The 24664-nt window shown below is 45.6% G+C and overlaps 1 protein-coding gene across 1 annotated transcript; it reads right to left on the reverse strand.

Annotated features, from left to right (window-relative positions):
• Positions 1 to 21366: 21366 nt before the first annotated feature.
• Positions 21367 to 24342, reverse strand: LOC146008863 (uncharacterized). Its single transcript, XM_083148633.1, has 4 exons — positions 24175 to 24342; positions 23783 to 23857; positions 22903 to 23324; positions 21367 to 21985 (listed from the first exon to the last, which is right to left on the reverse strand). Exons 2-4 carry the CDS (start codon positions 23835 to 23837, stop codon positions 21440 to 21442), a joined length of 1023 nt encoding a protein of 340 aa, XP_083004759.1. The 5' UTR covers positions 23838 to 23857; positions 24175 to 24342; the 3' UTR covers positions 21367 to 21439.
• Positions 24343 to 24664: the final 322 nt, after the last annotated feature.

The following is a 24664-nucleotide window of genomic DNA, read 5'->3' on the forward strand; positions in this document are numbered from 1 at the left end:
CAGGCCAATACTCACTGACCATTAGTTCTCAGACCAAACTCCAAGCCATTGGTTTCCTAGTCTATTGTGTAAGCATCTATTTACAGTCAACCTGTGTATCGACAGTTTGGTACAAGGAGACCCCGACAGAGTACCGTGACCTGCCCATTGGTAACAGAGATAACCATATCTCTTGGCGGGGTTCCCTGGAGTTGACCGCTGGCAAGTTAGATTCTGTCCTCTATCCTCTGGTTAACTGCCAACTCCTTTGTATCACCTGTGCCCTCCGTGTCTATCCTCTTGCAGTTATATTGCATCCATCCAGTGTAAGCATCCATGTTATAGTAAGCCTCCCAAGTTCCAGTTCTTTACATCCACCACTGGCTCACTACAGTCACAGCCAGGAACGCAAGTACATTCAGTCACATGAATTATCCATCCAGGTTTCAGCAATTCCTATAAAATTATGTTATTTAACCCCTTACCGCCGCAGCCTGTTTTTGCCTTCCTGACAGAGCCCTTTTTTTCAAATCTGACATGTATCACTTTATGTGGGGATAACTTTTTATTGCTTTTACTTATCCCAGTGATTTTGAGATTGTTTTCTCGTGACACATTGTACTTTAAGTTAGTGGTAAATTTTGGTCGATACAGTCTGTTTTTTTTGTGAAAAATACCAAAATGTCATAAAAAAATTGAACATTTTGCAATTTGCAAAATGTTAAATTTTCTGCTTGTGAGACAAATAATCATACCACTCAAAATAGTTAATAACTAACAAAGACCATATGTGTACTTTATTTTACCATCATTATTTCAACCTCCTTTTAATTTTTTTGGACACTAGGGGGCAGCAGAGACAAAATTATACACAGAACACAGAAAACGCTGCAATTGGCTGTTCACATTTGAACAGCCAATCGCAGTGATCGCCGATGGGGGGGGCATCGCTGCCCCCCCTGGGCTACGAGGGAATATGTCTGCTGTCAGGGACAGCAGCCATCGTCCCTCTGTCACCGCGTCTATAGACGCAGTGACAGTTTAAAGTCATGACGTACATTTATGCCATGCGTCGGGAAGTACATCCCGGCCATGAAGTAAATGTACGTCAAATGTCGGGAAGGGGTTAAAAGTCATTCAACTTTTACTCTGTCATTTTGTTTAGCACATGTCCAACTTTTCTAAACAGAGACTTACACTTGATTTTAGATTTGGTTCTTTAGTTTCCTTCTACGGGTTACCATTCTGAATTTGTAACTGTAAAATAGAGATCTCATAGGGATCAACTGCGGAAATGCTATCGTGACCCATCCCTTTCCCGCTATTGTTAGCCACCATGTACTGCCTGACCTGTTTATCCCACTTATATTGCAGCTCCCATTACCTGACATAGATTTTAAATATTCCTCGAGCCATGACAGAAATTTCTCCTTAGTTCAGCAAATCAACATTGTATTTTGGAGTAGGTTCTATGTAAGAATTGATTACTGTATATACACTATGTGCCTCTGATATTCTGATAAATGGCTTTCATCCACAAGACAAGTTAATGGTTTGGCACCACAAAGTGATCTTTCATGGAATTGTTTTGCATATTTGTATGTTTCAACTGTGCTGCTGTTACACGGTCAAGCTGTACCAGGCCCTGTATTATAATCTCATCAGAAGTAGGGAGACATGATTAGTGAACTATGAATAACTATTCAGAAGTAGAGTTTTTAATACCTTTGGACCACTGCCAAAGTGTTACGGAAGAAGGCTGTGTAACCTATTCAGTACTGTGGAGAAAAGCATTTACAACATAGTTTTATTGTTATACTCTAATTGAAAACACAGAAAAGTTGTAACTTAAATCATGATTTAATTTAAGTTTATGGCGTAAGAAATATATATGGTAAGACCCAAGTGCAACTGATTTGAACAATTCATATATTGCTGTTATGGTATGCAGTGTCACTGTTCAATATATCAATATGTACTAAAGCCCAGCTGCAGGGGCTCCGATGCGGAGGGTAACCCTATAGAAGCCTATGTGCTTCTTTACACATTTATGTGTTAGAGATCTGACTTGGATCCCTCCCAACATACCCCACGTTCACCAGTGGCACTCTGTGAATATGCAGAGGGACTCCCGGGTCTAAGACCCCAAGCATAGGAGGGCATCCTATCGGGAGAGCTTCGCTTTGCATTACTAGTCACATACAGCAGTAGAATTTGTATAAAGTAATAGAATAGAGGTGGAAATTTTTAGAATAATCACAAAGCGTGACTTTGGCAGAGTCAAAGGTGTGCCAAATTGTGCCATACATGGTGCAGTAAAACCAAGAAGTATGTGGACACATCTGGTACATTCCACCCCATGTCTGATACCCCTGCAAGCACATACCTGTATCAAATATTCATAGAAAAACAAAATTTGAATTTTATTAAGTGCTAATAGTGGTTATGGACCTGACATCTGATGGGTCACCCTCAGTCAGCTTCCACCCTGTCTCTGCAACAATTTCCATGCCTGCTCTCTTCCCTCTCCCTCCCACTCTACTATTTCCTCTTGCTCTCCGCCCATCTCACAAAGGCATATGACAGTAATTAAAATGGGTTGGGATCATTTAGTCGACCATAAATAGGTCGACAAGCATTGGGTCAACTCCACTAGGTGGACATACAGCAATGGCCAAAATGGATCTAGGTCAACATGGGTCTAGGTCGACATGACTCTAGGTCGACATTAGCGTTAGGTCGACATGGGCTAGGTCGACAGTCAAAAGGTCGACATGGGGTTTTCCCCATGTTTTTTACCCAAATGTTGACACAGTCGATATGGACACAGTTTAAAGTGCAACGCATCCCCTCGCATTGCTCGCTTTGCATGCTATGCTTCGGGCACACTATTTATGGTAGGGCATGAAATACCGCCTGTCGGCACGTCAGCTCAAAAAAACAGTAAAAAACCCCATGTCGACCTTTTGACTGTCGACCTAGCCCATGTCGACCTAACGCTAGTGTTGACCTAATGTCATGTCGACCTAGACCCATGTCGACCTAGATCCATGTCGACCTTGACCCACGTCGACCTTGTTGCCTGTTTACCTAGTGGTGTCGACCCAATGCTTGTCGACCTAGTTACTGTAGACCTAATGACCATATCCCATTAAAATCAGGGATTAATTGTAGAATAATAATTTTATTAATAACAAAATATTACACTACTATATTACACTTGAAACTATTTTAATTAGTGGACTAGTAACAGTAATGTACTACTTGCCTAATTATTTGCAATATGAAATTTTAAATTAATTTTCAGATTAGTCATAAATGATATCCTATAGTCAAATCTAGGGGTGTGCACCAGGCAACTATCATGTTTTGAGTCTGTATCTCCGGCCGTGTTTTGGGTCTGGATCTGTTCCAAAACACCACCCTTCGTGTTCCCGTGTTTTGTGTTTTGGATCTGTATTTAAAAGAAAAAAAAAACATGAAAACTGCTAAAATGACTAAATTTTTTTTTTTTTTTTTGCTTTTATGCTATTATTATACTCAATAACATTAATTTATACTCATTTCCAGTCTATCCTGAACACCTCACAATGTTGTTCTTAGACCAAAAGGTTTCACTAAGGTAGCTGGATGAGGATGACTATGCTAAGCGACACAAGTGGGTGACACATACACGTGGCCCATCTTGAGTGGCACTGCAGCAGCAGACAGTTTGAAAAACTAGACCCCAAAAAGCACATAATGCCTCAAAGAGCACATAATGCCGAAGAAAGAGGTGCAAGATGGAATTGTTTTTGGGCCCTCCCACCCACCCTTATGTTGCATAAATAGGGCACTGTCCTATTACATAAATAGGACACTGTCTTTAACAAAACAATAATTTCAATGACAAGGTCTGCCACACGACTATGGCTGAAATGATTGGTTCGTTTTGGCGCCCACAAAAAAAGAAGCAATTCATCTCTCTTCCTGTACAACCGGCAAGATGTCGTCCTCATCCTCCGATTCCTCACTCATGTCTTTGTGTACTGCCTCAAAGATTATCAATTCATCTCTGCTGGATTCTGCATTTCCATTGGTCTAAACCACGTTATTATGTCTGGGGACTGATTTTGTAAGACATTTGGTTAGTGGAGGCGCCCTAGTGAAAAAATATCATTTGAACCTGCGGTAGTATCCCACGACAGCAAAAAATGTCCTCTGTTGAATTACCACCATGGGTGGAGTTACAACATCATGGTGAATGATCTGTCTTTCCAGGAATGGCAAAAAACACATCTTGGTACTGCGCCACCAAATTCACCACTTGCTGTTTTTGACTAGGACTAAGGGTGACTTCAATGGGTACCTGGCATTCTGGAACCATTTTTCCTACCAAAGAGGGCTGACTGGCTCTTTCCTTTAACAGTAACACAAAAATCCGGGGTTGGACCGTCACAAGCGCTGGGTGCAAGTACAAACACTAATCTCCTAGTGTGGATGGCACAGGAGATAAGTGTTGAAATCAGATCCTCACTTGAAATGGGGTCTGACCGATGTGAGTGATAACCTCCCTGGGCGCATGCAGCAGACAGACACTTACTTTAAAGTTCTGTCTCGCGTTCACATAACGGGTTCTTTATCAGGGAAATGACCAGCACACATTCGTCTATATGTCAAACTGGAGCGACACTTACTTTTAAATTCTGTCTCGCGTGCGTGTAGCAGGTTCTTTAAAAGACCAGGTTTTCACGGCTCAAGCAGGGGTAACAGATTTTATTCCACACAGTTAAAAATCACAGGAAGGTAGCGGGACACAGGTAAACGTGAGGAGGCGCAGATAGTCCGGCGGGTTCGCGCTGCAGACGCAGCCGCTGAGGACGCTTCCAAACGATCCTGACTCCCTTCTATACAAACGCTGCCGTGTTGAGCAGGTGGGATGGCGTCAACGCGTTTCGGAACCAGGAGTTCCTTTATCAAGATAAGCCATCGATGTTTCTTTGTTCCTTTTAACAGGTAACCTTTCGGTCACATGGTTGTCAGTCCTCCAATAGGAACCTGAATAGCCCGGCTTACATAATGTACATATGTGACACAGCTTTCGCTAACTCTCAGCATATAAAACAGCCTGGGCAATTGTTAAAGGATGATACAAAGAATCTAGCAGCACATAGAATACAAAAATACAATATATAAAAATTACAATATATAAAATATGCATATTATAGATAAAAAATGTTTGTTTTAAAGACAATTTTAATATAATAAATAACATAAAATTTGGTATAAAGTGCTAATCTCTCTCCACAATATAAAAGCCGGGCATGCGGGAATAAGAGAATGAGAAAAAAGCAACAATTAGTAAGGGCATGATACACCTAGACATTGTCTAGGTGTATCATGCCCTTACTAATTGTTGCTTTTTTCTCATTCTCTTATTCCCGCATGCCCGGCTTTTATATTGTGGAGAGAGATTAGCACTTTATACCAAATTTTATGTTATTTATTATATTAAAATTGTCTTTAAAACAAACATTTTTTATCTATAATATGCATATTTTATATATTGTAATTTTTATATATTGTATTTTTGTATTCTATGTGCTGCTAGATTCTTTGTATCATCCTTTAACAAATGCCCAGGCTGTTTTATATGCTGAGAGTTAGCGAAAGCTGTGTCACATATGTACATTATGTAAGCCGGGCTATTCAGGTTCCTATTGGAGGACTGACAACCATGTGACCGAAAGGTTACCTGTTAAAAGGAACAAAGAAACATCGATGGCTTATCTTGATAAAGGAACTCCTGGTTCCGAAACGCGTTGACGCCATCCCACCTGCTCAACACGGCAGCGTTTGTATAGAAGGGAGTCAGGATCGTTTGGAAGCGTCCTCAGCGGCTGCGTCTGCAGCGCGAACCCGCCGGACTATCTGCGCCTCCTCACGTTTACCTGTGTCCCGCTACCTTCCTGTGATTTTTAACTGTGTGGAATAAAATCTGTTACCCCTGCTTGAGCCGTGAAAACCTGGTCTTTTAAAGAACCTGCTACACGCACGCGAGACAGAATTTAAAAGTAAGTGTCGCTCCAGTTTGACATATAGACGAATGTGTGCTGGTCATTTCCCTGATAAAGAACCCGTTATGTGAACGCGAGACAGAACTTTAAAGTAAGTGTCTGTCTGCTGCATGCGCCCAGGGAGGTTATCACTCACATCGGTCAGACCCCATTTCAAGTGAGGATCTGATTTCAACACTTATCTCCTGTGCCATCCACACTAGGAGATTAGTGTTTGTACTTGCACCCAGCGCTTGTGACGGTCCAACCCCGGATTTTTGTGTTACTGTATTGGGAGATAGATGGTCTCCAGGACCCATTAAGCTGCTTATCATTCATTTGATTCTGTGTGTCTCTCACGCCAGGTTACATACCCTTTCTGTTTGCTAGTATCGTATCTTTCCTTTAACAGATTTGATCTTCCCTTCTACCCTCCTGTCGAACCTTGTAATTAACAGGTCCCACCACCTCTATGATCACATACCACAATTGAGCATACATCTTGCTTTCTGTAGTGGACACAAGCAATTTGGCTCCAGGTAAACGACCGGTTGACTGCGATTACATCATACCTATGATTTTGATGCTGATGAGCCCATATTGTTTGTTCAGGAGTGTTGAAATCTGCCTTATTCGGCCATACAATTGAGACCCAAACTGAACAATGGGCCTTATTTTGGTTCATTCTTTCTGACAAAATCCTTCTTAGATGGACAAAACCATGTGCACTGCAGGGGGGGCAGATGTAACATGTGCAGAGAGAATTAGATTTGGGTGAGTAATTTTGTTTCTGTGCAGGGAAAATACTGACTGCTTTATTTTTACACTGCAATATAGATCTCACTTTGAAGTAAAACCCCACCCAAATCTAATTCTCTCTGCACAAGTAACACCTGCCTCACCTGCAGTGCTCATGGTTTTGCCCATCTAAGAAGGATTTTGTCAGAAAGAATGGACCAAAATAAGGCCCAATGTTAGGTACTTGGCACGGTTGTTGCTCCCATCCTTCCCTCAACAAATCCAGAATCCCTCTGGGTTGTATTTTATAAGGACTAAACCCTATAGAAGTTTGGGGTAACTCTCTAACTGCAAACATTAAGTATGGTAAGAGTATGTCCCAATCTTGTTTTTCTTGAGACCCCATCCTTTTTATCATCTGTTTTAGGGTCTGATTAAAACTTTCTACAGGCCACCTGTTTGCGGGTGGTAAACAGAGGTAGTAATTCTATTTACCTTTAACAACTGGCACAGATCTTTCATGAGTTTAGAAACAAACAGAGCACCTTGGTCCATTAATACCTCATTCAGTATTCCCAGATGGGTATACAGTGTTAACAACTCCTTGGCAATAGTGCTAGACTTTATGTTATGCAGTGGCACAGCTTTTGGGTATCGGGTGGCATAATCCCCTGCCATAAGTACAGACGGAGCCCCTCTCATGACTGAGCCGGCGGAGAGGGATTTAATCAGACTGGGTTGTACGTGCTTCCCATCTCTTGGCGGCTGGACAGCGGGACCCTGCCCGTCTCTGCTTCAGGGAGATGGGCAGGGTTAGGGGGCGGGTTGGGGCAGAGAGGGGGACCGTCGGCGGCATACATCGGCGGGGAGCTCAGTTGCCACTGCGACTGGCGGGGGCTGGCGATAGAATCAGCAGCCCATGCAAAGATGAAATGGACTACATATGATAATAATGAAATAGCATATAGGAATGAGATTCAGCATCTGGTGGACTGGTGCGGGGTAAATAATCTTCCTCAATGCTAGCAAGACCAAAGAGATTGTGGTAGATTTTCGTAAGAAAAAATCTACCCCAATCATGCCAATACAAATTAATGGAGCATGGGTGGAACGTGTTTCCAGTTTCAAATTCTTAGGAACTCAGATCTCTGAGGACCTAACCTGGTCAACTAATATTAAGTGCTTGGTGAAAAAGGCTCATCAACGCCTTTTTTTCCTTAGAAAGTTGAAAAAACATCAACTGTCACATCGGATATTGTTAAATTTCTACCGATGTGCAGTTGAGAGCATATTGACCAGCTGCATTTCTGTTTGGTATGGAAATTGTACCACTGCAGAAAAGAAACTTATACAGAGGGTGATTAAATCGGCCCAACGTATAATGAGCACTACACTCCCGTCTGCTGAGGAGATTCAGAGTAAACGCTGCTTACGTAGAGCACACAACATTTTAAAAGACTTAACCCATCCAGCAAACGGATTATTTGTACTACTACCGTCAGGTAGGCGGTTTAGGTGCCTACGGAATAGGACATCTAGGATGAAGAATAGTTTTTTCCCAAGGGCTATTGTTAAATTAAATAGGGAATGTACCTTGGGTGGGGGGTTATTGGGTTTTTAGTATTCATTGTATAAATTGTAAATTGTATGGACTTCTGGTTTTTTATAATATGGCTGTATACAGATAGATGCTAAATTGAATTTTGTTGTCCTAAATTAGGATAATGACAATAAAGTTGTACCTAATCTAATCTAATGTATATATTGATGCCCTTGAGCAGATATTTCCACTGGTGCTATCAGATCCATACAAATTCTATCAAAAGGCATGGAAAGTATAGGGAGCAGTACCACGGGAGCCCTATACTCTGTCCCTAGTGTTCTCTTTTGACACACTGGGCATTCCTGACAATACCTTTTGACTGTGGTATGAATGTCTGACCAAAAGTATCTCACTTGTATGCATTGGAGAGTTTTCTTGTCCCCAAAATGGCCACCCCACAAATGCTTATGAGCAGCTCCCAATACCAACTGTTTGAGTTTTTGAGGAACTAATAATTGGTCTACTCTTTTCCCCTGTAAAATGGTTACCCCAGTGATTCTCAAACTGTGTGCCTAGGCTCCCTGGGGTGCCTCAGGACACTTGCAGGGGTGCCTTGGGTTGGTGGACCAGGATCAATTCATATTATTTATGGTCAATGTAACAGGCAAACCTGTGCTGGTGAGTGCCAATCATAACATATGTGGATAAACAGGAGCAAATCCTGTCCCTCACCTCATAACTGTGTCATATACACTCAATGTACTTAATTTAATAGTTTTTTTCTAAATTTCTCAATAAGAAACATTTGGCCTAGGGGTGCCTTGAAAACATTTTGATGCTCTAGGGTGCCGTGATTCAAAATGGTTTGGGAACCACTGGGTTACCCGATATAGTAAATCATTTTTCAAAACAAAATATGGCACACCCTCTGGTGGAAAAGCCTCAACCACCTTACCATTAACCACTTTGACATTGTCAAAGTTATGCACCAGATTCATATCCTCCCACTGGTCTCATCCAAAGTCCTGTGAGGAGACTTTCTCCCCCACAGGGCTCCAGTGGGCCTCAGTCTCTGTTTTCTTTGTTGGTTCAGTGGCTTTAGTTGCTTTCCCGGATGCCAAACTTTGATATTCTCCATACTCTGGCTTCTGAGCTGCTAAGTGTCTATTGACATCAGGCCATGTAATCAGCTCTGGCAACATGGAAAAATCGCAGCCAAGGATCGGCGGATAAAGTGGTCTGAAGTTGACTGAAGCTACCACCTTTATTCTCTTTCCTTGAATTATCAGGGGTAGGCACACCCATGGGCACTCCTCAACATCGCCGTGGGAGTGACAGGTGCAAGGGCTCTTCTTCAGATGACAGAGATTTCCTGGTGTCCTGGTGGTAGCTGCGGCAGCCGGCCTGCATAATCCCAGAAGTCACACAGCTGGCCAATGGCATTGCAGATGATCAGATGTTGCATACTAGGACACAACTCAGATCACTAATGCAAGCAGGAGGGATGCTGCCCTCTTCTGAATGACCATATTAGTGGCATTGCTTCCATATAAGTAGCAGCACATGTGTATTTATAATGGGTGTAGTGTGTGCGGTACTGGTACACATGGGCCCCTGGAGTCCATGGGGGCCCACAACGCACATCCTGCACCCATTTCTTTCAATACTTACCCTCTGGACTCCAGCCTCTGTAACATCAGCACTGCAGAAATCAATGACCAGGCAGGAAGTGTCACAGCCTCCCGGACCGCGGTGGTCACTTACCGGGTCCGGGGGCGTGGGTGGTGCGGGCGCCCTCTCCGGGCTCAGCAACGACGGCGGCAGGGCTGGGGCGGCGTGCGGGGCTGGCTGGATCAGGGCGCTGGAGTCCCCGCTTCCAGCAATGGTTTCCCGGCGGTGCCGAGGGAGACAGGAAGCGGGGCTCTGTCGGGCAGGCGGGTGCGCGCTCACTAGGGGCGCGCGCGCCGCTCTCATTAACTTTTAAAGGGACAGACAGGAAATTAGGGGTTTTGCCTGCAGGGATAAAAGGAAGTCCCTGACAGGTAAACCCCGCCAGAGTATAGGCTCACACCTACTCCAGCGTTACTGTGCCTTAGTGCTTGTCTCTATTGCTACTGTTTGATCCGGCTTGTTACTGATGATTCTCCCACTTAACCCCTTGTACTCCGCTTGTGACTTCTCCGTGTATGACCCCAGCTTGCTCTCGACTATTCTCCCATCTCTCCCCTAGGCTCCTAACTGACCGTATAGATACCGACCTGGCTAGACGACCGCTTCTCCATATTATCTACCTCCCAGCCTCCAGCTCATAAAGGGAAACCTAACCAGAGGACCGTGACCGACGTGTCGAGTGCCGCAGAAGCCCAAATCCCAATTGGAGGGGTCACTGGCAGAAAACCCTCGGCACGGTTAGACTCCACACCTCTGCGTTAGGTCTAGCCAATTCCCGAGCTGAATAGGCAGGGATTCCAGTAAACTTGTGACAGAATACTCTGGCCCATAAATATGGATCCAGCGGCCGGTCCGTCTCCAAAGGAGCTCCTGGAGCATCTGCTAACCAGAGTGAATAAGCAGGAACAGGATCAGGCACAGATCATGCAATGTCTGCAGACCCTGATGCAACGAATTGAAGCCCCTCCTACTCCACCGCCTCCGGCACCACTTCCCCCGGTGGTCGCAGCAAGTGCTCCCTCACTTCGCATTCCGAACCCAGCTAAATTCGATGGGAATCCTAAGGAGTGTCGGGGATTGCTGAATCAGTGCCTTATCAAGTTTGAGGTACAGGGAGCATCCTTCCCGTCGGATAGAGCGAAGGTAGCCTACATGATTTCACTACTGTCGGGTCAAGCTCTGTCCTGGGCCTCTCCACTCTGGGAGAAGGATCACGCGGTGATTAACAGCATCACTGAATTCATCACCGAGTTCCGTAAGGTGTTTGATGAACCAGGCCGGGTGACGTCCGCCGCCTCAGCTATTCTTCGGCTGAGACAGGGAACCCAGACTGTGGGTCAATACACGGTTCAGTTCAGGACCCTCGCATCCGAGCTGGGGTGGAACGAGGAGGCACTGATGGCCACCTTCACACAGGGGCTATCCGAGAAAATTAAGGATGAGTTGGCAGGTCGAGAGCCGTCGACTTCTTTGGACGACCTCATTTCCTTATGTACACGTGTGGACCTCCGTTACCAAGAGAGGGACAAGGAGAAGGAACAGTCCCGGAAGTACAGTTTCAAGTTGGCACCTCGATTTATTCCTCCAACTAGCTCACCATCGGCATCAGCCTCCGTGGCAAGTCAGCAGTCAGAGGAACCCATGCAGATTGGGAAAGCTCGCCTTCCTTTCGCAGAAAGGGAGCGAAGATTCAAGAATCGACTGTGTCTGTACTGCGGGGAGTCAGGTCATCTCCTCTCCGCTTGTTCTAAGCGTCCGGGAAACGACAAGGCCTAACTGATTGTAAGGGGGTCAGGTTAGGCACATTATCGTATACCTCTTCTCAAGTATCCGCAATTGGGTTCACCATCGATGTAACCCTAACTTATAGAAACTCTTCCTTGAGCCTCAAAGCGTTTCTAGATTCCGGCGCAGATGGTAACTTCATTACCGCAGATACTGCCAAGCGCTTAGGAGTTCCGTGTCACGGACTGAAGAATCCTCGACACATCATCGGAGTAGATGGTAATAGATTGCCCTTTTCAAACATCTGTTCCAATACTGCAGCTGTACAGATGAGAGTAGGGATTCTCCATCAAGAGTCCATCCCCTTCTTCGTGCTTCCATCAGCAGAGAACCCTGTAATTTTGGGGTTGCCATGGCTACAGTTGCATTCACCTGTCCTGGACTGGAAGCATCCTCAAGTATTGGCATGGGGGCAGGAGTGTCAGGGGCGATGCCTTGAACAGGTTAAACGTCATTCATGTTCTATATCCTCCTCTAAACTGGGAACCAGCCCCAAGCTTCCAATCGCTTACCAAGCTTTTGCGGATGTGTTCAGCAAGAAGGAAGCAGAGAAGCTACCAGCCCATAGAATTTGGGATTGTGCCATAGATTTAGTTCCTGGGAAATGTCCTCCTCGGGGTCGAGTGTTTCCATTGTCCATGGCAGAGTCTCAGTCAGTTTCCGAGTATATTAAGGATAATCTGGAGCGGGGTTTTATCAGGGAATCCAAGTCACCAGCGGGAGCGGGCCTGTTCTTTGTAAAAAAAAAAGACGGGGGTCTCAGGCCCTGTATTGATTATAGTGGTCTCAATGCCATCACGGTGAAGGATCGTTTTCCCCTCCCCCTCATCTCCGAACTCTTTGACAGGATCAAAGGGGCTCATTTTTTCACAAAACTGGATCTCCGTGGGGCATATAATTTGATCCGAATTAGGTCAGGAGATGAGTGGAAGACAGCCTTCAATACGCGAGATGGACACTTCGAGTATTTGGTGATGCCGTTCGGCTTAAGCAACGCCCCGGCAGTTTTCCAAAGATACATGAACCATATCTTCCAAGATCTTTTGAACAGATTTGTAATTGTCTACCTGGACGACATCTTAATTTTTTCAAGAAACCTTCATGTACATCAGCAACATGTTCAAGAAGTTCTAAATCGTCTTCGTAAGCACCGGTTGTACTGCAAACTAGAGAAATGCTCATTCGAACAACAGGAGATGCCTTTCTTGGGCTTCATTGTTACTGGGTCAGAATTACGGATGGACCCAAAGAAGTTGTCTGCAATCTCTGACTGGCCACAACCAGTAGGGTTAAAGTCCATTCAATGTTTTTTGGGTTTTTGCAACTTCTACAGACAGTTCATAAAGGGTTATTCTTCTGTAGTAGCTCCTATAACCAAGCTCACTCGCAAAGGCGAGAATACCAAAGAGTGGTCTGCTGAGGCTAAGCAAGCCTTTTCATTACTCAAGCAACTCTTTCTTTCCGCACCCATTTTAAGGCGGCCTAACCCTGACAAACCCTTCTTTGTGGAGGTAGATGCATCTTCAGTAGGGGTAGGGGCAGTCCTTTCCCAAAAAGATGAGGCTAACAAATGGTACACCTGTGGTTTCTTCTCCAAGAAATTTCAACCTGCAGAGAGGAATTATGCTGTAGGGGACAAAGAGCTGTTAGCTATTAAGTTGGCCTTACAGGAATGGCGTCATATATTGGAGGGCGCAAAATTTCCAGTAACAGTCTATACTGATCACAGAAACCTAATGTACCTCAAGACGGCTCATTGCCTAAATTATAGACAGGCTCGATGGTCCTTATTTTTTGACCGATTCGATCTGGTGCTAACTTATCGTCCAGGAGACAAGAACATTAAGGCAGATGCACTTTCGCGAGTATTTGGGCCAGCTGCCTCAGAGGAGTTAGATGACCAGAAGCCCATTCTAAAGTCTTCTTGTTTCATTGCATCCTCCAAAAAGATTAAAGTCCCCGTAGGGAAGACGTTTGTGCCGTTAAAGTCCCGAACTAAACTGCTAAGTTGGTTCCACTCCTCTCACTTCACCGGACACGCTGGTGTCAAGAAGACTACAGAAATCATTTGTCGCAGTTACTGGTGGCCCTCAGTCAAAACAGACGTTAAGAACTTTGTAGCTGCTTGCGATACATGTGCTCAAAACAAGTCCATACCACAAGCTCCAGCTGGCTTACTTCAGCCCCTTCCAGTCCCAACTCACCCCTGGGTTGACATTTCGATGGATTTCATCACTGAACTCCCTGTTAGCCAAGGTTTTAATACTGTCTGGGTGGTGGTGGATCGTTTTTCCAAGGCGGCTCACTTCATTCCCCTCAAGGGCCTTCCATCTGCTTCTCAGCTGGCCGAGAGTTTTATAAAAAATATCTTCAGATTGCATGGATTCCCTCAAAGTATTGTGTCAGATAGGGGAGTCCAATTCACTTCCAAGTTTTGGCGAGCTTTATGCTCTTCTTTTAATATCAAACTCAACTTCTCTTCGGCTTACCATCCCCAGAGCAATGGGCAGACCGAGAGGGTTAACCAGGATCTGGAAAAGTTTTTAAGGATGTACGTGTCAGCCAATCAAGATGATTGGGCATCTTTGCTTCCTTGGGCAGAATTTGCCCACAACAATCTGTACCACGAGTCCACCAGTCAGTCTCCATTCTTCATTCAAAATGGATTCCATCCTAATCTTCCTGAAATTTTTTCCAAGTCTTCCAGTAGTCTGCCAGCTGTCCAACACACGGTTAAAAAGTTTTTGAATATATGGTCTGAGGTGAGAAGAAACCTTACTAAAACCTCTGATCGTTACACACGTTTTGCCAATTATAAAAGGAAAGCGGCCCCTCAATTTAAACCCGGAGATAGGGTATGGCTCTCCACGAGACATTTAAGACTCAAAGTTCCGTCTATGAAGTTAGCCCAAAAGTTCATCGGTCCCTTTTATGTCCTTCAAGTAATTAATCCAGTGGCTGTAAGGCTCAAACTTCCCAGTTCTCTTAGGATTCCCAACGTCTTTCATGTGTCACTTCTGAAACCACTTATTCTCAATAAGTTTTCCTCTTTCAAACGGCCTCATACGCCTCTTCTAGTAGATGGTCATGAGGAATATGAGATAAAGCAGATTCTGGATTCAAGAATTTCCAGGGGTCGTGTTCAGTTCCTCATCGACTGGAAAGGATTCGGTCCTGAAGAGCGCTGCTGGGTTAAGGCCTCTGAGATTCACGCTCCACAGTTACTCCGCAAGTTCCATCAGAAATACCCCAAGAAGCCTTTCATAGGGTGTTCGGTGCCCACCCCTAGGGTGGGGGGTAATGTCACAGCCTCCCGGACCGCGGTGGTCACTTACCGGGTCCAGGGGCGTGGGTGGTGCAGGCGCCCTCTCCGGGCTCAGCAACGACGGCGGCAGGGCTGGGGCGGCGTGCGGGGCTGGCTGGATCAGGGCGCTGGAGTCCCCGCTTCCAGCAATGGTTTCCCGGCGGTGCCGAGGGAGACAGGAAGCGGGGCTCTGTCGGGCAGGCGGGTGCGCGCTCACTAGGGGCGCGCGTGCCGCTCTCATGAACTTTTAAAGGGACAGACAGGAAATTAGGGTTTTTGCCTGCAGGGATAAAAGGAAGTCCCTGACAGGTAAACCCCGCCAGAGTATAGGCTCACACCTACTCCAGCGTTACTGTGCCTTAGTGCTTGTCTCTATTGCTACTGTTTGATCCGGCTTGTTACTGATGATTCTCCCGCTTAACCCCTTGTACTCCGCTTGTGACTTCTCCATGTATGACCCCAGCTTGCTCTCGACTATTCTCCCGTCTCATCCCAGTGTACCGCAACCAGTGTCTCCCGTGTATGACCCGGCTTGTCTTAGACCTCCTTTGCCTCTCCCCTGGGCTCCTAACTGACCGTATAGATACCGACCTGGCTAGACGACCGCTTCTCCATATTATCTACCTCCCAGCCTCCAGCTCATAAAGGGAAACCTAACCAGAGGACCGTGACCGACGTGTCGAGTGCCGCAGAAGCCCAAATCCCAATTGGAGGGGTCACTGGCAGAAAACCCTCGGCACGGTTAGACTCCCCACCTCTGCGTTAGGTCTAGCCAATTCCCGAGCTGAATAGGCAGGGATTCCAGTAAACTTGTGACAGGAAGTAGTATGCACCTACTTCTGCAGTTGCATTACAATGGATCGCATTTGATATGCTGCTGCGAGCAGCTAAGTGCATGTGATCCTTGATAAATCAAGCCCACTATATGTATCTGGTGATCCTCTAATATTAGAAACACCATTTATAACTCCTGGCATAATCATTTTCTAAGTAATTACTGCTCATGTGTCTCCCCACGAGTAGAACTGCCAAATTCAATCAAAACAAAGGGAAAGTTTTATTAATAGCATCTCAATCTGTGAGTTACTCCACTTTGCACAGCTCTGGATTTTTAAACTGATTAAGAATTTATGCCCCATCCTGGCACATGGTTTATACAAATTGCCTAGTTATTTTAGAGATTTGATTGTGCTATATTTGGAGCCTGTTTTTAGGATTATGTGAACAATGAGCCATGTTTGGAAGTTGGTTAAACAAGGTTTGTCTCCTGACCTCTAATTCTTGGTGCCCAGATCACACACCACTCAAGTAGTGTAGTAAATAGTTTTGTCTAATTACATAAAGCACTTGCAAGTAGACCAAACACTATATCAAAGGTAGATCTCAGCCTACCATGCAATGTAGTACAATACTGAATAACAAACTAAAAAGGTTTATGGTCAGTTAGGGCCAGGGCTCATGTGATTTCATTATTATTAGCTATTGATGTACATCTGTGCGTTTCAAAGTGATGGTACCAAGGTATATAACCGATTTTCTTAAGGCCCATACACACTAGACAATTTTCAGCTGAAAATCGTCTAGTGTGTATGGGTCTTAAGAAAATCGTTTTGAGCGATTTTCAGCCGAAAGTCCCCAATGTGTATGGGCCACCGATGGCAGACTACACAGACTTTGCACTGAAGCACTACTTTGGTGACAGATATATCTATCAGAGATTTTGGCAAAGTCTTTTGAAATGAAAATACTCTAGTTTCTATGGGCCTTTACGGTTGTTACGCATTATGGTAATTGCCTTTTACCATTTGCCAAGACATTGAAACACACTGTGGGCACAGGTAATAGAGAGTGCATGGCCATATCCGGAAGGCATGACTACACCCCCATTAGAAAATAGAATAGGACAATGCTATTCGTGCTGCAGTAAAGTCGCGATGCATACAATGGATGGGTCTCCTCTTCCAAAGCTTGCAGAGCCCTTCATACAATGCTGTTATCTGCCGCCTGCCAACAATGTTATCTGCCACCTCCCCAAAATGAAAGCACTTCTGCTATTTGCCTCACACTGTCCAAAGGCTTCCACAACTTATGCAAAATGTTTTAAAAACCTTGAAATATACATAGCAGCCTATGGTCAGTGATATATTGTTACATTCCTAAAATGTTTTTTTACAACCTTTTGGAGTACCTAAATGCACTAAAGGGCTTTTGGAGCAATGCCATAATTGATGCAATCTGTGCAATATAATCAATTATCACATTGTGAATCTTGCCGATATTATCACATTTGCTTCTACGGATGTGGATGTGATAAGGACCCTAAATAAAATACAAGTTTCTTCTGAGCATCCTTCTGAGATTTTGTGCTTTCTACAGAACAGGCCACAACCAACTCACATTAAGGGGGTGATTTTGATTGAATCGCTATCCTGCGAGTTCAGCCCCATCCTAATGGAAGGGAACGTCTGGCGGCTGGTGGGGGCTGGCGATCTGAATTTGACTATGACCACCAGACCCCCGCTAGATGAAGCCTGCTTCATTTGTAATTTAATAAGATTGTTTCTAAATACTGTATCAACTTCTCTTTCAATAAGATAATTCATAATGTCAATTTCCTTGACCTCAATATAGAGGTTAAGGACAATATGTTGATCACATATAACTATACCAAACCCACCAATTTCAATACTTATAAAATATAGCAATCATCATTACTTTACATCTAGACTAAAAATCACTTGTATGCTGATTTATCTCTCCTCTCTAGGGCCCTTATTCTGATCGGTGCGGCCCGATCAGAATATGCGGCCGCAACCGTGCAGGCGCATCCCCGCCTTCCATACGGATCGCCACCTGCCGTCCGTACGCGGATATGTGGCGATCCGCATGAAATTGGACGGGGATACGCCTCCTCCGTCTTGGGAGCTGCCCCTGCATTCGATGGTCGCCGAACATCGAATGCAGGGCCGCACGCTCCACCAGGTCCCGCAACACAAGACCACACGGACACTTGTCCGTGTGAAAACATGTATGGGGGCGGGCAGCTGACATCCGGCGATGTCAGATGCCCGCCCCGTACCCACGCGTCACGGCCTCATTACCATGCATATCCCCGCGTTTGCATGGGAACGCCCATGAAACGGGGGGCGTATGCATAGGGTAATGAGGATAAGTAGCCCCTCTACGCCCCCTGTGCGGCGTATAAAGAATCCGTGCGGCGAAATCGCCTGCACATGCGCAGAGTGACCTCTGCACATGCGCAGACGATCAACATCGGCGGTCCGTCCGCATGCGGGAATATCCGCACCGATCAGAATAAGGGCCTAGGTCCTGTATTGTGTTTCCAGTTAACTTCCAGATATCTTAACCTGGATGTTCCAATGCTTTCTGAAACTCAATGTAGACATTGGTATGGTTTTCCTCACAGCTGCCATTAGATGGCACCCAGTGGAGCAATTCAATTATTGCTCTCTTCGGGTGGGAGTGCCACAGGGGGACACATTTATTTTCCTAACCTCCTGAGGTTATGAGGAGAAATGTATGAAAAGTCCATACCCTCACAGCTTTTGAGCACCCTAACCCGGATTTTAAATCCCTGCTATTTGGGCGCGACAAGCATGAATATTAATGGGTGGTATGAACAATTGAACTGATCAACTCATTAATTATAGCAGCACCAAAACTAATCAAATTCCTCCCGATATGTCTAAAACTGACACCATTGGCTCTCCTTAAATTTTCTGCTTTCCTTGTCCCTCTTCATATCATTTTAAGTCAACACACTGAACTTAATCTCTGAAGTGCACTGCCTGGAAGTTATTCTCCAGCTAGTCCTTTCTGTCACTTCTCATACTGTGTTCTTTTATTACCTTTCTCACCTTGGTAAATATTAATACTCATTAACTTCTTAAGGCCTCGTACACACCAGAACGATCACGATCGTGCGGCGATCGTGAACCGATTTGCTGTGAACTTCTCGGGAGCGCTCCCCCGGGCCCAGACTCACGATTTGCATAAGATGGTGTATTTTTTACTTACGATCGTCAAACGATCGCGAGTCGTTTGCGATGGTCGTCCGACTGTCGTTTTGGTGCATCGTGTGTGCACAGTGACTGTCGTTTTTGAAATTTAAATAATGGGCAGGACTAGTTGTGGGGTACAAATAACAGCAGCCATTTTAGATCTGTGCATTTGTGCTTTGTGACTAGTGAGGCTTGGTGTATACCTGCTGAACGCTGTACATAGCTGTTTGCTCTGCTTTGTTTTTGCCTGGCATTACAAAGTGTGCTTTTCCTGTGTCCATTATGCAGTCTGCAGTGATGGATTCTTACCAGCAAGATTTTCTGCTTTCCTATGCTGTGCTCAGGGTGAGGCAGCTGAGGGCCCAGCGTAGAAGAGCTAGGTCATGCTGGACCAAGCAGTGGCTGCTGAGCCGTCAGGCTCGTTCTCACATGCCACTGCTCCTGGAAATTCGTGAGAATAATCCCAATGATTATAGGAATTTCTTACGTTTGGATGATGCCACCTTCCATGAGTTGCTGCGTCTCGTCACCCCCCACATCCAGAAGCAAGATACCAAGTATCGCATGGCTATACCTGCTGAGGAGCGGCTGGTGGTGACCCTGAGGTTTCTGGCTACAGAACGGTCTCTGGCTGACCTGAAGTTTGGATCCCTCATCTCCCCGCAAGCTTTGGGCCTCATCATCCCCGAGACCTGCAAAGCAATCGTGAAGGTACTGCAGCATGAGTATTGCAAGGTAAGGAAAAATACACCACACACTTGTAGTGAAAACATATAATGTTTTATTAAAATAAATCAAACTTTGACATCCACACATTTTTAGTTTTCCTTTTTTTTGGATTAAATACAAATGGTACAAAAATAGAACCCATTGATACGCATAACTGCAAACTGTTCCAAAGTGCAATAACATGTCCAAAAATATATAAAACATTTCACTTTTCTGCCTTGAGGTACGGAGCAGTAGAACACACAGTGCTTGTGGCGCAGATAATCAAAGTACCTTCATGCACACGCGGTGCATAGTGCAGAAGCAGTGGTCCCGGCCCCATTGCTCCGCACCATGCGCCACGTGAGCATGGGCTTTATCTGTGCCACAAGCATCATGTGTCATACTGCTCCATGCATGTGCAAATGTCAAAAGTGTCATTTTAGAAACATTAGGTACGCATAATATAAAAATAGACCAAAGTGCTATAACAAGTCAAAAAATTTGTAACAAACTGAATAAAACCTACAGCCGCACTCACTTGAGGTATGGAGCAGTAGAACACACGGTGCTTGTGGCGCAGATAATCAAAGTACCTTCATGCACACGCGGTGCATAGTGCAGAAGCAGTGGTCCCGGCCCCATTGCTCCGCACCATGCGCCACGTGAGCATGGGCTTTATCTGCGCCACAAGCATCATGTGTCATACTGCTCCATGCATGTGCAAATGGCAAAAGTGTCATTTTAGAAACATTAGGTACGCATAATATAAAAATAGACCAAAGTGCTATAACAAGTCAAAAATGTTGTAACAAACTGAGCTTTAAAACCTACTGCCGCACTCACTAGAGGTACGGAGCAGTAGAACACACAGTGCTTGTGGCGCAGATAATCAAAGTACCTTCATACACACGCGGTGCATAGTGCAGAAGCAGTGGTCCCGGCCCCATTGCTCCGCACCATGCGCCACGTGAGCATGGGCTTTATCTGCGCCACAAGCATCATGTGTCATACTGCTCCATGCATGTGCAAATGGCAAAAGTGTCATTTTAGAAACATTAGGTACGCATAATATAAAAATAGACCAAAGTGCTATAACAAGTCAAAAATGTTGTAACAAACTGAGCTTTAAAACCTACTGCCGCACTCACTAGAGGTACGGAGCAGTAGAACACACAGTGCTTGTGGCGCAGATAATCAAAGTACCTTCATACACACGCGGTGCATAGTGCAGAAGCAGTGGTCCCGGCCCCATTGCTCCGCACCATGCGCCACGTGAGCATGGGCTTTATCTGCGCCACAAGCATCATGTGTCATACTGCTCCATGCATGTGCAAATGGCAAAAGTGTCATTTTAGAAACATTAGGTACGCATAATATAAAAATAGACCAAAGTGCTATAACAAGTCAAAAATGTTGTAACAAACTGAGCTTTAAAACCTACTGCCGCACTCACTAGAGGTACGGAGCAGTAGAACACACAGTGCTTGTGGCGCAGATAATCAAAGTACCTTCATGCACACGCGGTGCATAGTGCAGAAGCAGTGGTCCCGGCCCCATTGCTCCGCACCATGCGCCACGTGTGCATGGGCTTTATCTGCGCCTCATGCATCATGTGTCATACTGCTCCATACCAACAGGGCAAGAATTGGTTTTACAATTCACGTAAAACCGGAGGGTCCTGCTCTCCTGTGAAATCAGGCAATAATGAGGTGTACAGGTGGGTATAGCGGGCTGGAGTTGAAGGTTGTGCGGAGGATGCTTGGACAGGTGGAGATTGATTTGGCAAAGTGGAAGGGACTGGTAAGGGTGCTGGGGGAGTAGGCCCTGGTGGTTGTTGGCAAGGAAGAAGGCCAGCTATGTTGCATTCAAATGTAAGGCGGTCTAAACGGCCAAAAAACAATAGCTCGCTGCTTATGCGTTCAAAGGCCATTTGCTGGGTTGGACTCAGCTGGCGTAAGCCGTCAGACAAATATTTCCCGAAAGCATCAAATCGGTCGGGAGGCCTACGTAGAACCTGTTCGGCCCGTATCAGTAATTCCTCCTCTGGGTTGTCTATTTTCTTTTCCTTGCGGCGCGATTTTTCACAGGCCTGTTGTGGCGGTGTGGGTGTAGTGGATATTCCTTGCGATGTTCCTGGAGACTCCGACAATCCAGACAGGTCCAGGGTCGGTGAATGTTCTGTCTCTGCACTGTGTTGCTGTGGAAACAAATACAAAGTTCAATTTATTAATCAAGTTTATTTATTATTTCTACAGTTCCCTACCAGCGTGAAGGATTGGCAAAACATTGCTGCAGAGTTTGAAGAGACATGGAATTTCCCAAATTGTGGAGGAGCCATTGATGGCAAACACGTCCGCATCAACCAGCCTGCACAGAGTGGTTCCTACTACTTCAATTACAAGGGATACTTTAGTATCGTTCTAATGGCTGTGGTTAATGCGAACTACGAGTTCATCTTCCTGGATGTTGGCAGGAATGGGCGTGCTTCGGATGGTGGAACTTTGAAGGATACCAAGTTCTACCAGAGGCTCACCTCCAACACTCTTCACTTGCCGTCGGTCCAGGAAACCAAACATGGGCTCAATTTTGTGTTCGTGGCAGACGAGTCATTTGCCCTTCATGAGCACATCATGAAGCCATATGCCAAAAGGGGCCTGGACCACGACAAAAGAATTTTCAACTACAGGCTTTCCAGGGCACGGCGGCTTGTGGAGAGTGCGTTTGGTATCCTGGCAAGCCGTTTCCGCATTTTCCATACTGCCATCAACCTGAGGGTGGACAAAATAGACTGGGTCGTCATGGCGTGCTGTGTCCTGCACAATTTACTGCGCCGCAAGGAAAGACCACAAAGGCCTACAGGCCCAGCACCACCAGAGGTCCCAGAGGAGCCAAAGGAGGTAGTGCAGATATCCTCTGTGGAAACGCCGGCGCAACAGTATAGGGGGACTACACGCGCCATGCAGGTTAGAGACCAGTACAAGGACTATTTTAATGGAGTGGGTGCTGTCCATTGGCAGGAGAACCACATTTAAAGACATGTGTGGACTGAACCTATTCTCCGGGCCCAAAAAAATAATGAGGAAGGACATGTGTCAATACCGGGTCTGTACTTACCGACAATGGTTGGGAACTTTCATCCACAGTCTGCAACACCTCATCCCCCTCACTCTCCACCATGAGGTACAGTCCGGTCCTCTGTGCCTCCTGACTCAGGGTGAAGGTTAAGAGATTGTAGTACCACAAGGAGGTCTCATACACGTCGCCGGCTCCGGCACCAGATCTCTTGGTGGTCTGCATTTTCTTATGCTCTTTTAGGAACACAGTGCGGAGATTTTGGATTTTTTTCCGCACCCACTCCGCATTGGCTTCAGGGTGATATGAACGGCTGAAATTGGCCAACTCATCCAGGGCATTTGCTCTTTTAATTTTGTTACTGTAGTCTTTGGACTTCGTCTTCCAAAGACATTCGTACTCCCTGTATTTGTCGATAAATGCTTCGACGAAGTCACGCTCCTTTGCCAGAGCCTGAGACATGTCTATAAGAAAATAGATAAAAAAAATTATTAAATGATTATAGTTTATATATTGTTAAGACACTTCTTTTATTTCAGGTTCACTTTTGTTAATATCACAATAAAGTTTTAAGTTTCACCAACCAGTTTCCTTTTTATTGTAAACAAGGTGATAGTGTACACAGCTTCATCTATTCCAGTGTTGGCCAACCTTGACACTCCTGCTTTAGTTGAATTGGTGGGCAGCTAATGCATTGGTGGGCAGCTAATGCATTGATGGGCATCAAATGCACTGGGGGGTAATTGGTGCGCAGCTAATGCATTGGTGGGCAGCTAATGCATTGGTGGGCAGCGGTGGGCAGCTAATGCATTGGTGGCCAGCTAATGCATTGGTGGGCAGCTAATGCATTGGTGGGCAGTGGTGGGCAGCTAATGCATTGGTGGGCAGCTAATGCATTGGTGGGTAGGGAAGGTCCAAATACCTGTCTTCAATTTGGCTGTGCTCCAGGATCCTCCGTCACTGCTATCCTGTACCATCCACGAGTCTCACAAAATGGCTGCGGAGGGGGTGACACACACAGATATATCACTGCACTGCATTGGTGGGCATCAAATGCACTGGGGGGTAATTGGTGCGCAGCTAATGCATTGGTGGGCAGCTAATGCATTGGTGGGCAGCGGTGGGCAGCTAATGCATTGGTGGCCAGCTAATGCATTGGTGGGCAGCTAATGCATTGGTGGGCAGTTAATGCATTGGTGGGCAGCTAATGCATTGGTGGCCAGCTAATGCATTGGTGGGCAGCTAATGCATTGGTGGGCAGTTAATGCATTGGTGGGCAGCTAATGCATTGGTGGGTAGGGAAGGTCCAAATACCTGTCTTCAATTTGGCTGTGCTCCAGGATCCTCCGTCACTGCTATCCTGTACCATCCACGAGTCTCACAAAATGGCTGCGGAGGGGGTGACACACACAGATATATCACTGCACTGCATTGGTGGGCATCAAATGCACTGGGGGGTAATTGGTGCGCAGCTAATGCATTGGTGGGCAGCGGTGGGCAGCTAATGCATTGGTGGCCAGCTAATGCATTGGTGGGCAGCTAATGCATTGGTGGGCAGTTAATGCATTGGTGGGCAGCTAATGCATTGGTGGGTAGGGAAGGTCCAAATACCTGTCTTCAATTTGGCTGTGCTCCAGGATCCTCCGTCACTGCTATCCTGTACCATCCACGAGTCTCACAAAATGGCTGCGGAGGGGGTGACACACACAGATATATCACTGCACTGCATTGGTGGGCATCAAATGCACTGGGGGGTAATTGGTGCGCAGCTAATGCATTGGTGGGCAGCTAATGAATTGGTGGG

The sequence above is a fragment of the Crinia signifera genome, chromosome 6 (genome assembly GCF_055691185.1).
Source record: "Crinia signifera chromosome 6, ASM5569118v1, whole genome shotgun sequence".
Lineage (NCBI taxonomy): Eukaryota > Metazoa > Chordata > Amphibia > Anura > Myobatrachidae > Crinia > Crinia signifera.

Coding starts and splice junctions, on each gene's coding strand:
- LOC146008863 (XM_083148633.1), bottom strand. CDS start 23,837: ATGGTACAGGATAGCAGTGACGGAGGATCCTGGAGCACAGCCAAATTG. Junction 23,325..23,782: donor CACAGCCAAATTGAAGACAG/GTATTTGGACCT, acceptor ATTTTCTTATAG/ACATGTCTCAGGCTCTGGCA. Junction 21,986..22,902: donor AAAGTTCCCAACCATTGTCG/GTAAGTACAGAC, acceptor TTGTTTCCACAG/CAACACAGTGCAGAGACAGA.